Source organism: Sphaerodactylus townsendi, linkage group LG05 (genome assembly GCF_021028975.2).
Source record: "Sphaerodactylus townsendi isolate TG3544 linkage group LG05, MPM_Stown_v2.3, whole genome shotgun sequence".
Classification (NCBI taxonomy): Eukaryota; Metazoa; Chordata; class Lepidosauria; order Squamata; family Sphaerodactylidae; genus Sphaerodactylus; species Sphaerodactylus townsendi.
The window spans coordinates 57,433,667-57,452,177 of NC_059429.1; the positions used below are offsets into that span (position 1 = coordinate 57,433,667).

The 18,511-nt window shown below is 40.2% G+C and overlaps 1 protein-coding gene across 10 annotated transcripts in view; it reads right to left on the reverse strand.

Moving 5' to 3' along the window:
• The window catches only part of LRRC7 (leucine rich repeat containing 7), a 268,314-nt gene that overhangs the window by 104,502 nt on the left and 145,301 nt on the right, over positions 1–18,511 (reverse strand). For 9 of the 10 annotated variants that reach the window (XR_007244582.1, XM_048497223.1, XM_048497228.1 and 6 more), the window contains 2 exons: positions 2,655–2,718; positions 1,771–1,845 (listed from right to left, as the gene is read on the reverse strand). Coding sequence is in view for 9 of the 10 variants with exons in the window: in XM_048497223.1 (XP_048353180.1) it covers positions 1,771–1,845; positions 2,655–2,718 (139 nt within the window). In the remaining variant the exon portion in view is untranslated. Of the gene's footprint in view, positions 1–1,770; positions 1,846–2,654; positions 2,719–16,268; positions 16,528–18,511 lie in introns of those variants that run through there. The other variant, XM_048497229.1, reaches the window with a different exon arrangement.

The following is an 18,511-nucleotide window of genomic DNA, read 5'->3' on the forward strand; positions in this document are numbered from 1 at the left end:
AGAACTGTCATACACACAGAGAGAACTTGCAAGTGCAGGATCTGGAGGCCGATGGCCCGATCCAGAAGAGGGGGAGGGGTGAATCCGCCAGTGGAAGCAGTGTACAACTACTCCAGCGGATTTGCCTTCCTGGGGAACTTGCCCTCGTGGAGGGATAATTTGCTGGTGTGTGGCCGCCACCACCCTTCCCAGCAGTGGGACACGGCATGGGACAATGGTCAGCAACGCTGTAACCCCCCCCCCCCACACACACACACACACTGCTGGTGCAGTGGAGGCAGTCTAGGAGTGTGGCTGGCGGAGTCGGCTCCCTTCCAGCTATTTGCCCTGTTGCACTGGTGGCCAGGATGGTTGACTTAAGCCACCAAAAAGTCTATTCAGCCCAACAGGGGCTTCCTGACATTGGGGAGACTCTCTAGCATTTTAAGCCTCCCCAAGACACCAGGAAGTCTCTTTGGAGGAGTCCAGTGCCACAGCCTAGGTGCCCAGCCCCTTGGATGGGGACTATGAAGCTGCACCCACTGCATATATAATTCCCCAGAACCCTAAGTCAGGATGATTGTGTGTTGCCATATGAATAGAGAAGAAGAAGAGTTTGGATTTATATCCCCCATTTCTCTCCTGTAAGGAGACTCAAAGGGGCTTACAATCTCATTTCCCTCCCCCCCCCCCACACACAACAAACACCGGTGAGATGGGTAGGAATGTGAGAGCTCAGAAGAACTGTGACTAGCCCAGGGGTAGGAAACCTGCGGCTCGAGAGCCGCATGCGGCTCTTCTGCCCTTGCACTGCAGCTCCACGAGCCGAGCCGCCGGCTTCATCCTTGCCCGCCCGGCAGGCAGCAGGGCGGGTGCACCAATTGCCCACGGCTGGCTGGGCCGCAGGCTTCCCCTCTTGCCCGCCCCGTTGGGGCGGGGCGGGCACTTTCCCGGCTGCTGGCAAGGCTGAGCCGCTGGCTTCATCCTTGCCTGCCCTGCAGGTAGCAGGGCGGGCGCACAAATTGCCCGCGGCCGGCTGGGCAGCGCCGTGGGTTTCCCCTCTTGCCCGCCTTGTTCGAGCGGGGCGGGCGCTTTCCCGGCGGCCGACAAGGCCGAGCTGCTGGCCCCATCCTTGCCCGCCCTGCAGGCAGCAGGGCGGGTGCATCCATGCGCTTCTCAGAATGAGTGGAGTAAAAGGTAAAAACCCCCACTATATACAGTGTTATCTTAATTTTAAATGTCAAAAATTATTTGCGACTCCAAGTATTTTCTTTTCCCGTGGAAAACGGGTCCAAATGGCTCTTTGAGTGTTAAAGGTTCCCTACCCCTAGACTAGCCCAAGGTTACCCAGCTGGTGTGTGTTGGAGTGCACAAGCTAATCTAGTTTCCCAGATAAGCCTCCACAGCTCAAGTAGTAGAGTGGGGAATCAAACCCGGTTCTCCAGATTAGAGTGCCCTTGCTCTTAACCGCTATGCCACTGAGTACATATTCAACCGGCTGAGTGGGCTGTCATCTCCATAAGAACTCTAAATGGGTGGGCTGCACCTTGATATGTATATAAACACCCAAAGAAGTGTTTCTTGTATTATAGTATCAGTTGAATTACTATAAGTCAATAGGCTTACTATTGATCAATTACTATTTCTGACATATCAGTAGCTTTACAAAAAACTGTACTTCAATATATTAATACATGAAAATAAATACTTTGCACCTCCATTAATCTATTGATATTTGTTTCTGTAATTATCATATTTTACCAAATAATTGCATAATAAAAATATTCCTACCCCAGGCAGTGTTTGAAGGGAATTATTGTCCATCCACAATTCCTTTAGATTTTGAACTTGTTCTAGAACTTCAGGCTGGAAAAAAATAGCTTTTATAAATGTAATATTTAAACAAACCAAAAATATTTTCTAATTATTGTAGATTGTTCACCTTTCATAACAGAACAAAAAAGTTCTATGTGACTGCTTTTCTCTTTAATAAACTTTATTTAAGAAATAAATGACTATTTCATAATCTATGTGTGAGAAATCTCATTTCAGAATACAAATGGTTAGATGAAACAGCCTTTTCCCAAGAATTCACCACTAAAGAATGGACAATATTATATTCTGTAGGACAGAGGCAAGGGCACCAGAAACCCAGAACAGCAACTACAGATCTAGCTAAAGATGTCAGCAACTTTGATCAACTGAACATGAAGAGTAAGTAATTTATAAAATTTTATTTCTGTAAACTTATGTGTTACTTCCATCTAAATCAGGGGCCTATATTTAAGTCTCCCTTCAGATTAAACCGTTTAATCCACAATACCATAAAGAGGGACTACTTGTCCTCCTTCACCATTATCTCTGTCTAAGCATATATTATTCCTATCCATGCATAGACATGTATAAAACACTGGCCTGCAAAAACAGATCCATCAGGTCAGACATGATTTGCTCACTGTTCATGCAAACTGTTATCATGTACAGTTTTTCCATGTATGGAAAGCAAAACAGTGCAATTATTCTTGATCCTGAATGCATTGGTATGCAGTGTTGGCTGTGTGTGTTTACATGGCTCTACAGTGAGCAGGATGTTAATTAAACTAGGGCATTTCTGTAATGAAGGGTCAGTCTATGCAAACAATTTTAAAATGTCCTTTAAAATACACTGCTCTTACCAGTTCGGCAAATTCATTATTGCCTAGGTCAAGCCTCTCCAGTTGTGTCAGTTTGTGCATTGACCTGTAAGAAGGCAAAAATAATAATTAGAATTTTATCCAGTGACATCAATTTTAAACCAGTCACATAATGCATTGTGGGGAAAAACCCATGTGAATAGTTGTCTCCATATCCATGTCCTGTCTCCAGTTTGTGGGATCCAAAAACATGCATTTTTTAATCACTACCCAAACAAATACATTATGTGAGCAAAACTGGTCTGTCATTTATGTGTTTCAAAGAAGGGAGAATTCTGCCAAGAGTGGCTTCTCCTGTTCTCATGTTTGTGTGGCCTGGGAATTCTTAGGATGCATAAGAAAGATATAAAACTCTAGCTCCTCAGCACTATAAAGACAAAGAAAGGAAAAGCAAAGTGAAGTGAAGAAGGCATGAATCAAAAATAACCAAAAGAACCCCATTAAAATATTGTCCCATTTCCCCAGCACAAATGGAATCCCAGAATGCACGTGCTGTCCAATTAATATACAAGAGCATAAATATGCATAACTATTTTAACAAGGAGCAGAAGACCACAACTCAGTTGCTACTATACACATGGTCTTATGCTGTGGAACAAAAGCATCTGCAAATGCATGTAATCCCCATTAGCAGAACCAGAGTTATCTGAATTTCTTGGGGTGTGCCGCATCTCTATAGCCATTTCATTCTGCGTCACTTTAACTCAAGATTATTTGGACTTCTGATTATACGAGTGTTTTAGATGTGTCCCCTCCCCAGCAGTTCAAACCTGCATGAAAAGAGGAGATAGTGTAAACAAGATTGCAGTTTGAGTGTGGAGAATTGGGGCAAGACCTTTTTTTAAAAAAAGTTTGAAATTAGTTGAAAAAGAGGTTTGGGGGTTTCAAAGGTGCTGCTGTTGTTTTGGGATTGATACTGCAGTAAGTCTTGCACTCCCTGCTGGGTGTGTTTGCTTTTGGGCCCTGTAAGTGCACAGTCTGCCTTTACTTTTGTTTCCATTCTGGTCACAGCCTTTTGAGACATCAAACACTTCTCAGGATTATGAAGTTTCAGTTATGAACAACCCAATAGGAATAGCTTCAAACTACAGCAGAGCAAGCAGAGATTAAAGTGAACCCTATTTCTGGTAAGGGCAAAAATTATCCCCATCCCTGAGAATAAAACAGGGGATGGTAGCAAGAGCAAAGTTATATGAGAGCAATTGATTAAAAATTGCTGGCTATGACATACTCCTTCCTGACTATATCATATTACTGTAAATTCTGTGCTAGTTTCCTATGTGAACATATTTCATATTATTCTCCATTACAGCAAACAAACTCATACATTTTAGAAACCAGTTTTAAGGGAATTTTATGATTGCTGACGTAACAGAGAATACTAGTATGCAAATGTAATAAATTATTATCCTCCCAAATTTTTGCTTATGAGCATAGATTTACCAGTTTCTGCCTTCAACTCATTTTTGTCCTTAACTTTTAACAGATTCTCACTATTTTTCCTAATTTCCCATTCTAAGTCCTGGTTCACGCCTTTAATTTGCCACCTTCATACTCTCATATCACTAAATGCCTCTTGAGAATCAGTGATTGATTTTTATTCTTTGTAAACTCATTTTCTTCTCCTTGTTGTCTCCTTACATTGTCTGCCTGGCTGAACAACTCAACTAAAGTTTTCTGATCTCTATCAGATCTAACAATTTTCTCCACTTCTGATGCCTACTTTCCCCTGATTCACACTCCACCCAAGATTTGTATGACAAAACTGAAAATGTCCCAAGCGATCTTTCTACCTAACTTGCATCACTTTTGTTTTTTAGCTCTTCTTTGAGACATGCACCTCTGCAAAACCCTTTTTCTTCCATCCCATTTGTTACCCTTGTTCAAAGGCTCCACTTGCCCCCTTGATTTTTTCCCTTCCCATTTCTAACTGCTATCTCCACACACAATCCACTCCTCTTCCCTACCCAACTGCCTCTTCTGTTCCAGTTAGTTTCTTCTCTACTAGTAGTTTCTTCTCTACTAGTTTCATCTCTACTAAATTTAAACAGCTCTGATACAACTGGATAAATAGGCATAATGTCTGTTGTCTCTTGCTTCCCATTTTCACTTTGACATTGCCAGGTGCAATTCCCCATTCAGCTCAAATATGTGCACTATAGTAAACATGCAAGTTGATGGATCAGCGAAAACAGGGATCTAAAACATGTTCTTCATGGCACCAAAGGCTCTGTTCATGACAGAAGCTGAATAGTACAAATTGCTGATCTTTCTAACTGTGAGTAGTAGAGGCATCTTCTTAATTCCCCTTATACGTATTATGGTTTTTCAAGGTTCATGATAACATATTTTGTGTTGGTGTAGGTAAAACTGAGCTTTGCACAGCAACTCATATAATCTCTGCTCCATCTCCTGGGCTTGCCATATTCACTTCTATCTCTCTACATGTGTAGTTAGGCTGCACCTTGGAAACTCTTTGAGGTCACTGTGTCAACCTGATAGCCTTCTTTCATCCCACACACAATTATAGGGAAGTAACTCTGTAGGACTTTTGGTATCAAATTGACAGTTCATGAATAGGATTTAACACTGGAGAATAAATGAACCGTCCAAATGACAAACTAATTATAATATGTTCATATTGCTTTGAGCTAGTATTGAATAATTTTTAATCACTAATATTGCAACAGCTACTCCCACATCTGTTCTCTTCTTTCCTCAATTACTTATGGGCAGGAATTTTGTCTATCAGTTATAGCTGTATACTAGTATGATTCACGCTCGTCTATCAGTAAATAATTATTGGCTACTAAAGTCTTGATTTTTTTATTGTTAAGGAACTCTTCTTCAACATGTACTTTATACCTTATTGAGATGAACACAGGAAAGGAAACACTTGTCTACCACTGCCACATGTAGTTTGGTCCAATGGCAACAGTGAGAAAACTGCAGTTTGGAAAGGAGTCCACTATTGCAGATTGGAAGTTCAAGATGAAAAAAAGGTCTATATAGTGTGATCATTATTCTAAAGCAAAAGTTTCAGTTGGGAGCCATATGAGTGACTCAATAATTGTGCAGTTTCCATTGTTACAGGGAGAAAGTTTCAGAAAAAAACACTATTTTAAAATATAGCCACTGTCTCTCTCTCTCTCTCTCCCCCCCCCCCCGCTTAAACAAGGGATTTCAATTTATAGAGAGACAAATACACCCGTTTGTCACTTTGGTCCTTGCAGTTGTTAATGTTTACACCATAGGGTGGAGCTGTAGGTTATTGTCTGTCTTTGAACATCTAGGTAAAGGTAGTCCTCTGTGCAAGTACTGGGTCATTACTGACTCATGGGGTGACAGCACATCACAATATTTCCTAGAAAGACTATGTTTATGGGGTGGTTTGCCATTGCCTTCCCCACTCATCTACACTTTAGCCTCAGAAAGTAGAGTACTCATTTTACAGACCCTGGAAGGATGGAAGAATGAGTCAGACTTAGGCTGGCTACAACTTCTTTGTTAGACTCTGACATTCTTTCTAAACATTAGCAGAAGGATATACCTAACTTTGGCCGTTTCCGCATGGCCTCCTTGCGCCCCCACGCCGCCAAGAGTACTGGCGGTGTGGGGGCGCAAGCGTGCGAGCAGGCCAAGCGGAGGCCGCCGCAGGAGAGGCGGCTCCGCACGGAGCCGCCTCTTCGGCCTCCTCCGTTCTACTCACGATGTCCTCGTCGTCGCCTGCTGGCCGTTGGAGCCCCGGCTTTGACGCTGCCCTCCGACTCCCCTGGAGGCTGGAGGACAGGTGTGGGCGGGGCTCCGACCACCAGCAGGCGCACGAAGGAGGGACATTGTGAGTAGAACGGAGGGAGGGCGGCCATGCGTCTTCCCGGTGGCGTGGTTCGCACCGCGCCTCCGGGAAGACGCTTCCTCCCCAACAACAACCCTTTAAAGGGTTGTTGTTTAGGGCGGCCTGACGCCGCCCTGGGGGGAGGGAAGCGCATTCAGGTCGCCGCTGCTGCGTTGAAGCAGCGGCACCTGTGCGAACGGCGGCCTGGGGGCGGCGTTTTTACCGCCCCCAGGCCGTCGTTTATGGGCCGTGCGGAAACGGCCTTTGTTAAGGGAAAAAAACCTTGCATTTAAGACACAATATTGCAAGACGCAAAGAGGAGGCTTTTGTCAGAGGCACAGCTATAAGGGGCAGAGGGGTGCGCCATGCACTGGGCGCGCACTGTTGAGGGCCCCCCGGAAAATCGCCCCCGACCCACCAGGCCTGGCTTCACCCCACCAGCCTGGTCTGTTTTCAGCCAGCAGAAAGATGTTTTCAGCCGACAGAAAAAGGTAAGTGTGGGCGGGGGGGGCACACCGGGGGCGGGGGGGGGAACCCAGGTGCCATTTTCTCCCCCTAAGCCACTGGCTTACATTTACCCTGATCTGAAATTATATTTTGCAGCTTGTTGTTTGGCTTGATTGAAAGAATGGATTATGCTTAGAAATGGAAGACTGTCAGATCTAGAGGAACATGGTTTGAAATATGGATGGCATGCCTATTTATGGTGTGACAAAATTTTAAAAGATTTTAATAAGTATTATCTTAGCTGTGCTATTCTGAGAACAGGGAATAAATATAAAACACCTATGTTGCTTGCACTATAAAAAAGCACTGTACAGATGAGAAATGATATTTAAAAACATGTGATAACATATTGTGACATTGTTGTTTTTCACAAAGGGATTATAAAATTAAATTGATAGCATGATTAATAACAATTGAGAGAATGACTAATAACAAAAGGAAAGAACTGTCATGAGTTTTCTTTTGTTAATGCACAACTGTTAAAAAGATTTAAAGCTGATAAAAGAGTTTACAGTTTCGCTTATGAAGACCATATTTGAGCAGGATTTATGTCCAAACAATAGTTATAGCTAAGATGTATAAACTTTTTTTGAGATATGAAATGTGAAAGATTTATGACAAAATGGATTATGAATTTTTGGTATAATATGCAAATGGAATATTGGGAGAATATGTGCTTAAAAGTTCTGAAATTTAAGTTCTAGCCTCAAATAGAATTTCTATAAAATTATGTATCATGGGCATCTATCATCAGAGAAATTGGCAAAATGCACAAACATGTTTCAATACAGTGTTGAAAATGTGAACACCATGAGGGATCATTTTATCATCTTTAGTGGAAGCTATAAAAAAATGGACACAGATTCATACATTAATCCAGAAGATTTTAGAGACAAATGAAACCAGAGCTGTACCTCTTGGGATTAATGAAGGGGCAACTTGAAAAAATAATGGAACTTTGTTTTTAAATATGATATTAGCAGCATGAATATTATATGTGCAAAAGTGGAAAACCTCATCTATACCTACAGTGAAAAACTGATCAGTGAAACTATTGGAATTGGCAGAGATGGCAAAACTGACTTATTTGGTCAGAGAAAATAATCTACCTAAATTTACTGACAATAGGAAACCCTTGGTAGACTTTTTGTGTAAAACAGGGGGGAAATGAACTGATGATTTGTGGTCTTGAGGAGTAGAAGATTAAGGATTTAGCTATATTAGAGAAAGATGTGAATCTTTTCAAGGTTAGCATTTAAGATTTTAATGTTTTATCTAGTTATAATTAAGTAAACTTTAAGATTAGACATATTTGGTGCAGAAGAAGTCTTTCATTTTTATTCTTTTATATTATGATTGCATCACTGGATTTAGTATTATGTGTCTTTTCAAAAGTTGCAATAAATAAAAATAAACTTGGGCCAACTACCTGAAACAGACTTCCATCGGGAAGCAGAACTTTGACTGCAGTACTGCAGCTTACTACTCTGCTTCGTGGGGCTTCTTCTGAACATCTACAGACTGGAATTCTGAAATTCTGCAGAACCTCCCTTCCTGCCCTTCCTCTCTTCGAATTTTTCTTTCATCAAAATGGAACTGACTTGAAACTTCTTTAGTTCCTAAAAAGAGGGAAAGAAACCAGCTGTTGGATTTCAGGCAGAAATGGGATTTAAAAGAACTATGAGAATTTCTCTTAACAGTTCTAGTGTCAGCTGAACATCTTCCACAGTAAGCTTAAATGTGGATGGGTCTCACATCAGGAGGAGGTTCCTTCTGCCACTGAACCAGGGCTCTGCTTGCATAGCAGATCTGTAGAATCCAACCTTATCTGCAAGCCCCAATAAAATATATTTAAATAAGTGCCTCTTAAAAGATGGTCTCTCAATTATTTTAGTCAAATTGTGAGTTATACTAATAAGATCCCTCTGTTCTTTCTAGTCACTGTTATGTTTGCTTTAATGTGTATACAGTCAACATGTCAAATTTGTTCTAAAATCAAAGTAATTTCCCTACTGTTTGCCAAATTAAGTCTCATAGCATTCAGTCTGCTTACTTCCTCAGCTATAGATCCCACACCTGGGCATTCTGCGATGTGGTTGACATGGTTATACATTTGCTTTTGCTTTTACAGCCAAATCTTAATAATCACTCTACATTTCCTTCACATTTTTATAATTCCTTAGTGGGCAGAGCTAACACTTCACTGCTGATATCTTTCTACACATAGGCCATAATACAAAATAAGCAGACATCCTTATGACTGTTAGAATTAATGTTTAACCATCATGCACATTCCCCATGGTGGAAAAAAACCTGTTAGCTGTAATGGAAAACTTCATCTTTTTTCCACTAGGTTAATTAACGATTTTTATTATTTTCTCAGGCTAGGATTTATTGTGCTCTCCTAATTATGAGTATTCACTAAGATGCTAAAACTTCTCCCAAGTTTTAATGGGCAAGCTGTCCCCCGAAAACCCCTTTTAAGCTATGAAACTCCATTGAGATGGCCATCAGAGGCCTGGGGAAAAAAATCAAGTTCCAAAAAGTGGCAGAGATGCCCTGGGATGTTTGTCACTGGGAGTAACTCACCTGGCTGAATACTCAACTGAGGTTATTAACCATGGAATTATTCAGATTCTGGAGGTGGTCCTTGACCCTTTTAGATTAAAATGAACTACACAGGGTGTGGAATGATAACCAAGTCTCCTGATCTTCAGGGAACTCCCACTCGTTCATACCATAATCATGCATTTTTCTGTGTCACCTTACCCATTATATATTTCTTCAATGTATTTTGCATTTTATTCCCAGCAATCATTATTTAAAAATCCTTATAAACTCTCAAATTCCACACCCTATCCCCAAGCACCAGCTTATTTATTTTATGTTGACTTTTTGCCCAAGGACGACCTCTAATGCAGGTAGCAGCAGGAGGGTTCTGAAGTGATGCACATGAAAAGTGATGCACGATGCACATAGTAAAGTAATGCACATAGTAAAGAGATGTAAAAATTCCAAACTTCACATACATGCTACAGAGTTCAGTGCTGTCAGTCACAGACCAGGAAAGGGATTTGGGCGTCTTAGTTTATAGTTTCATGGGAATGTCAACTCAATGCATGGCAGCTGTGAGAAAGGCAAACTCTATGCTGGGGATAATTAGGAAAGGAATTGATAATAAAACTGCAAAGATTGTCATGCCTTATATAAAGCAGTGGTGCAACCGCACTTGGGAGTACTGTGTTCAGTTCTGGTCGCCACATCTCCAAAAGGATATCGAAGAGATAGAAAAAGTGCGGAGAAGGGCAACGAGGATGATTGAGGGACTGGAGCACCTTCCCTATGAGGAGAGGCTGCAGCATTTGGGACTCTTTAGTTTGGAGAGGAGATGTCTGAGGGGGGATAAGATTGAAGTCTATAAAATTATTGATAGGGACATTATCTTATAATGTATTTAAGCCAAAATATATTTAATTACACAAAGTATATTAGAAGTGACTTATAAAGATTAAACACTTTATAAGAAAAATGTATTAGTCAGAAAAGCATGGAGGAGAAGCCCACAGAGGGAACACAGGCTGTACTTTTTAGAAAGTTTGGTAAGAGCATGTTGGAATTTGTAACCTCGCAGCACAGAGATAAGGTGGAAGGCAGAAAGTTACAAAAGACACAGACAAAGGCTTGATTGATATAGCAACCACTGGTTGACATGACAACCTTTATGTAAGATGGTTTTAATTTGGGGGAAGACCATAAGAAGGTGGATAGAAGGTGGGGAGATGATGACCAAGTCTGTACGTCTTCTGGACCTGAACCAATGTTCAGAAGGCAGGGTGGGATGTTTTGTGGAGGTATAAATTATGTTACGTTGACACCCAGCCCTTTGGAACCTCCTCTTGCCTGCTTTGGGAGAGAGAGTTCCCATTCTGTGCAGAATTGAAATAAACAATAAATCTCTGAACACTGAAGAAGTTTTTGGATGGTTATTTTTGTAACTGGTCAGAGCTTTTGCTCTGAGGACAGAGCTTGCTCTGTGCCTATCATTCTGCATGGGGTAGAAAATGTCGACAGAGAGAATTTTTTCTTTCTTTCTCACAATACTAGAACCAGGAGGCATACATTGGAAATGCTGGGGGGAAGAATTAGGACTAACAAAAGGAAACATTTCTTCATGCAACACATGATTGGTGTTTGGAATATGCTGCCACAGGTGGTGATGGCCACTAACCTGGATAGCTTTAAAAGGGGCTTGGACAGATTTATGAAGGAGAAGTCGACCTATGACTAACAATCATGATCCTCCTTGATCTGAGACTGCAAATGCCTTAGCAGACCAGGTGCTCGGGAGCAGAAGCAGCAGAAGGCCATTGATTTCACATCCTGCATGTGAGCTCCCTAAGGCATCTGGTGGGCCACTGTAAGTAGCAGAGTGCTGGACTAGATGGACTCTGGTCTGATTTAGCAGGCTCTTTCTTATGTTCTTATGTTCTTAAGCTAGACCCAGGGAGAATGGTTGTGAAGTTAGGCCCAGAATCACTTCCAAGCAACTTTTTAGATTAATGTCATGTAAGACTTAGACAGAAAGTGTAGTTCCCATGTGTGATGAGTAGAACACCAAAATGTACACTAACCAATAAAAAAAAGCCAGTCGATAGGAATTGTACTAGAAAAAGTTAAGATCTGACTAGAAAATAATTTAGTCAGAAGAAAATAAGATGAGAAGAACTTATATTTTGAGTGCTGACAGACAGGAGTTAGGGTTTTTAAAAATAAAGTTTACTTTATCAACAAAAAATTACAAGAAAAGAAATGAACAATGCAAAAAAACAAAAAGAAGGGAGAGGCTGTTTCCAAGAGCACAACAGTTCACTCACATTGCTGATTTTGGATGTTCTCTGAATCGAGACTCTTCTAGTCCACCTGTCAAATTCAGAACAGTTGCTCTTTTCAAGTCCAGAGCCATGCCCTTCCTTGACCTCCAGAAGAGGCTTTTTAAAACAGTCTACCACCCCCTTTCAGCTCTGCCCACAATCCTCCTCTCTCCAGCCCCATCTGGCCTTTTTCTGGGGCATAGTGATTGCTCTGTCTTCCACCTTTTCCTCTGTAAAGGCTGCCACTCTCCCATTGGCTGTCCTCTGGGCTAGATGGGATAGGCTACAGGCCCCCTGGGCCCACCCCACCACACCCCAGGTCTCAGTGCCTTGACTGCTGCTGGCCCAACTGGGCATGGGTGACCGTTCCCAGCCTCAGCTTCCTCCATGCCTGCTAGTGCCAAAGCCTCGTTGGGGCTGCCCTGAGCCAGCACTGGGTATGGAAGCAGCCTCACCAGTAGGGGCTGCTTGGAGTCTCCTGACAAAGCAGCCAGCTTTCTACAGGTTTCCATAGGATGAGTCATAGTTTTGAGGTAAATTTGCACATGCATATATACAGTATGAGTAGCTTTACTATTACTGGTAATGTTTCAGAGATTATTAGTTCATCCAAACCTTTCACTTCAATACAGTATTCATATAAAACTTTAATGAAACTTTAATGAAACTACCATTAAAAATCAACAACAGAAGAACCTGAAAATCATATACAATTCAATATTAATCCTGAACTACTGAAGCCAGTAAGACTTGCTACACAAAAATTAGAAAAATAAATAAAACACACAATAAAAATTTCAAAACAAAAACAAACTGCAAGGTTTAAACAGGTTTTGTTTTGTGGGGAGAGCGGCCGTTGAGGGGGGTAGTTCCTGAAATATCTAGCTTCCATGGCCTGCCATTTAATCTCAAATTAGCTTTCAGTGATTTTAAATATATTTGTATTGAAAATTTGGCCAGAAATATCAATATTCTGATTACATTCAGACTGGCCTACTGCAACATATTTTATGTGGTGCTTTCTTTAAAGACAGTTCTTGATTGGAAATTAGTTCACAGTGCAGTAGCAACATTGATGACTGAGCTACTGTGAACATATTTCATCAGTTTTGGAAGAACTCCACTGACTTACAACTCAGTTTCATCAATTCAAATTCAGACCCAGTTCAATTTGGCCTTACCTTCTGAATGAAGGCAGGTTACTACCAGACAGGCCTTTTCAGAGTGTCCAGTTTATGGAACTTGTAGATATCTGTTAGCTGTACCTATTTTATAAGCATTAGCTAGAAGACAGGGGTTTAGCAAGATTAACGGGGAGAGGGTTGGCTCTCTCTATTCTTAAGCTATTGTTTTGGTTTAATAATAATTACTATTAAGTTTTAGTGATTGTTTTAATTGTAATGCATGGTGTAAAATTGTATTTTGATCCTCGCTACCTAAGGAACTTCAGTTAAAATGCAGAAGAAAATTACTGGATCCATTAAAGATAGTGAAATTTACAAGCAATTTCACGCTTTGCCTTGATACTAGTCATTTTCTGTTCCTATGCAGAAGCCATTTCACATCATACACACCACATAGCATCGATACTGGTTTCTCATACCATCAACAGGCACCTATGGCACCCAACTCTCCAATAAGTATTCACATATGCATTTGTCACATTCAGCCTTTATATTTTTAATAGCATATGCTTAGATCTTGGATGCAACTACTGTCCTGATATCACTTCAGATCACAATGGCATCTTTAGCTGGGGAAAAAACTACAGTTTCAATGTAACATACTGCACCTAGGCATTTTCCGCATGGCATAATTACACCAGGGTACAACTGGGATCGTAAATTCTGTGTTAATGTTATCTCGGCTCCTCCCTTTGCACGGCTGCATGTTTTCATGTAGGAATCGAGTTAAGACCAGGATGAAATACTCACATTTCTTTCGCACAAGTGCAATTCCCAAGCACAGCCTCTCGAGCACACAATATGCACAAAGAGGGGAACAGGGAAATTTCAGACCCGCACTCTCCATTAAGCAAGGAACAATATTGGTGGGCCGCTGTCACGAGCAGGAAACATGCTTGGGGGGGACCTGTCAGGAAGGGCTGTTGGTTGGCGGGAGAGAAGAATGTGACATCTGAAGAGGAGGCCAGGGAGGTGGCCTGCTGGGGCAGGGACATCAGGCAGCGAGGTGGGAAAAATAAAGTGCTTGGGGGGGATGTGTCAGGAAGGGCAGGCTGCAAAGGTCAGTGGGAGAAAAGAACGTGACATCCAAAGAGGAGGCCAGGGAGGCAGGCTGCTGGGGCAGGAAGATCAAGCAGCCAGGCAGGAAAAATAAACCGGCCCAGCTCCCACAGTGTTTGCATGGCAGTGGGATCACCGTGGGATATGTGAAAAGAACCACCAATTTGGCAAGTTTTGAAAATTCCAGGATAAGGGAAATCCCGTGGGCGCACTCCCAATTTAGGACCAGGAACCATGCGAAAGTCTTGCACAAACCAGGGTAAGTCACTGCCCCATCCCAGGATATTTGGACCATGCAAAAAATGCCCTAGACTGCAATGTACTTTCTTGATAGTAGCCCCTTTGTTACATTCTCTTTGGCACTGCCATCTAGAACCACACAGGAAGCAATAACCCAATATTCCACTTTTCACATCGGTATCTACATAGTGAAAGAAACATCATGCAAAGTGAGGGGGGAGTTCCTTGTGAACATTGGAAAAGTGCTTTGCATTTCAGTTTTGACAAATGCAATTTAATTCAACGCAGGTAATGCATACCTGACATAATTTGTAATATCTATAAAAACCAAAGATAGGAAGATAGACACTATCAGATGTCCATTTTTAAAAGTCTTTAAAAGGTTACAGTGCATAATAAATATATTAAAGAAAGTGAAAACAAAAATATAACAACTCTCTCATTAAAAATGTAATTATTACTAAATTTAATAAAAGAGAATTCATTTGTTCCACACTGATTTCTGATAATGATCTATACTCACATATATAACATATAAAGCACTTTCACGTTTATCAAAGACCAATATATTGCTATACAATTATTTTACAATACTGGTCTGAATTTGGTCCTTAATATTAAAATCATACTTTCAATTGTGCCATCAACTCATGAAACAGACACGTATTCCCATGCTGATGTACATAACTAATGGATTATATCTCTGTTCCAGTACTCTATATAAAAAGCCTCTCAAGAATATGCACCATTCATATTGTGCAAATTATATCATAAAGAGTACAAAATACCCATGATTAAAATATGCATCTCTGGGCTTCACAAATCAGCCCCCTGCTGTTATTTAACACATGAAAAATGGCTAGCATGAAAAATGGCTAGGGCAAATAAAATACATTTTAATTTTAAATACATGGAAACCCTCCAATTTCAGCACTATACAAAATTATGAAATTATCAAACAATATATATGACAAGATACTTCAAAAAATAGCAAACTTAATCATGTTGAAGATTACTATTTTTGCTAATAAGAATGCATTGTAAGTCACTCCCATACTCAAAATCGTAAGATCAGCAGGTCTTTCCCTTTATCTATTTAAAAAACCCAGCCATTTTGGAAGCTACAATGAACTGCAAAGGAATAACATACAACTTTGGCTTCCTGTTTCAATCTTTCTTCTCTTGCTGAAAGTGAGAGTCCATTTATCCTTACTAGAAGGTATGCATTTTCTTAATTTAGGGACAGGATGCCTACCCCTCCATGAAGCACATCTATATTTCCTTACTAGTGATGATATCCAAAGTATAGGAAGAACATGCATAAATCATTTATACTTCCTCTGGAATATCCAAAGTGGTTCTCATAGACGTGCCCGTACCAAACTTGCAAGCTCTCTGAAATCTGATAATTGTGAGTCCTTTTTGTGTAACTGTTTATCACAGGAGTGACCTACAACCTCGCATCAGCAAAAAGAATATTCTGAAGCAGTGGTGATACTAGATTGAAGACTTTCAGGGAAATTTGAAAGTTTGCTAATAGTCTTCCTACATTAAACTACATCACTATCTTCAACTTTGTCGGTACTACTAACTGTTATAATTGTGGGTTTTTTTGTTTGAATTACACAAAGCATAGTGGCTGCTTTCACTATATTAGAAGTAGTAACATTGATCTTCAAAGCACATGGCTAAATTGAGTTCTAGGAACTGGCTTAGTGTATGCATAAGCACAAGTTCAATCATGGAAAGGGCAAATTCTCATGACCATACAAAGAAAATGTGCATATTCTAACACACAGCAAACATTTTGCATGAAGGTCAGTATAGTAAGAGGCAGCCTTCATCAGTGTGTAGTATCCCCAAACTCTTTTGGTTTCATAGTATAGTGTGGGAGAACTACCTCAACACAGTCTACTCGTACTGATGCTCCTGATGCTGCCATTTCAGGTGCTCGAAAAGGTGCGTTCACATCCTCTGTTGTTGGTGCCTTTGTACTCTCCCAGGCGATGGGGCAAGGGGCACACTCTGGATCTTCACATGCTAAGATGAGAAAAATCAATTTCAGTGCCCAAAAGATGGAACTGCTGGTGCAGAAGAGGTGACTAAAACTACCAAATGGTTTATGGCACTTAGAGCTAATTTATAACATTAGGAAATATTTTGATAATGTTCAGCTTTTCTAAGTCATCAAATCAAATAAATTTGGGGAGTGAGATTTGGATATTTCCCTTGATTTTGGTCTGAACATTCACAAAGATCCAAAGACAGAGAGAGGGGAAAAATTATTTGGGAAATGTTACAAGAATACCTCCCTTTTATTTTATTTTTTAAAAATCATTCATATGGTGATATAAAATCATTTGGTCATTGGGGAAAAATAATCTAAGGAACTAAACTAAGTTTTACTCCAAAACCCTAAAACCAGTTATTCATGCTTAATTTCTAATTGGGTAAAATCAACCCAAGATGAATTTTTCTGGGTTATGCAGTAAACTTTTCTTCTGAATGAACATTTACATGATCAATTTAGTTAAGGACACACAATGAATGCTCAAATTTTTATTTAATGCACTAAATATTAATTTTTCACAATAGGAAATATTAATCAGATACAGTCAGAATAAAAGCCTAATGTCTCAACATTTTAGGTATCTGTTTGTCTGCATTTCCCATCACCAATAGTCAATACAGTTCTTCTACCAATTCAAATGAAGTCTACAGTACTTTTGAGAGTCATTTCTATTTAACCTGAATACATGTAATGCTAGCCAACACTAAAAATCTATTGTAAATAGGATTTAAAAACTTGCCTGTATTTTCATTATAATGGTTAATTTGTCCTTTAAAAGTAAAGCTTTTCTGTATATCTTTTAGTAAAAGTATAGTTCTTTGTCCTTTAAAAATGTAGCTTTCTCCTACTTTTCTGAACATAAATAAGCATGTTAATGAAAATGCTTAATTTCAAATGAATCCACCACCAAATGAATCCACCACAATTGTATTGAAGCCAGGTTGTGAGGCCAGGACAGGTTGTGAGGCCAGGCCAGAAGAAAAAAAAATCAGTGTGAGTTGAGAGTACAGAAAGATCATATGACCAAATTGGATTTGCTTCTCTATAATGTGTGAAATGGCCATGAAATAAAGTATTTTGCTTAGTAGATACATATTTATAAATTCTAAGCATGGACAACCAGTGTGGTATAGTAGTTAAGAATGTCAAATCAGTATCTGGGAGGTTCAGGTTAAAATCCTCACTCATGCCATGGAAGCTAGCTGGGTGACCTTGGACCTGGGTGACCTTCGACCACTCTGTCACAGTTTAACCTACCTCATAAGGTTGTTGTAAGGATAAAACGGAAGAGAGGAGAATGAAGTAAGCTCCTTTGGATCCCCATTGGGGAGAAAGGCAGAGTACAATGAAATAAATAATGAAATATAAATTTGTTCAGTACTAACAACTGTACAATTCCTGAGCTTTATGCTTGGGAGAGGTAAAGCAGCAGTAAGTTGCTTGACAAGAGGTTCCTGAAAAGTGATTTCCACTTCAAATTGTTTGAGAGCCAGTATTCTAGTATTTATGCTAAAAATGTTACTAGTCACCCAGTACAAGCAAACCAGTATAAGAGTTTGCATGACCTATACTGCACTAATAATGCAACAAGTCCCAACCATTGACTATTCTTTGAAGTCTATGAATTTCAGTGGAAAAATGGATTGTAGCAACCAGAAAAGTAGGTGGGGGGGGTAGCTCCTTTGTATAGTAGATGTACTGGAAAAGTATACAGGTTAGTCTGGAAGATCCACTAGAATCATAAATCATGTCCTCATATGTATATTTCATGGTATATTCTGCATAACATAATCTCTATTTAAAGGCAAAGAAAGTTTTGTATCTCCATCCTGTCATTGCTGATTTAGGTATATGCAGAACAGATATCTTCCTAGCTTCCAATTCTATCCCATTTAGTTTAATGTGATTAAATTAGTTTCATGCAGCAATGCAATTTAGAATCAATCTCTCCCCCAAATACATTCCTCTAGTTCCACCAGTTAAAAATTATAACTGGGTGTCACAACCATGTTCAGTTGTTCAGTAAGGGCATGCCAGGAAAAAAGTTCCCAGAATTTTACATTAATTACAAC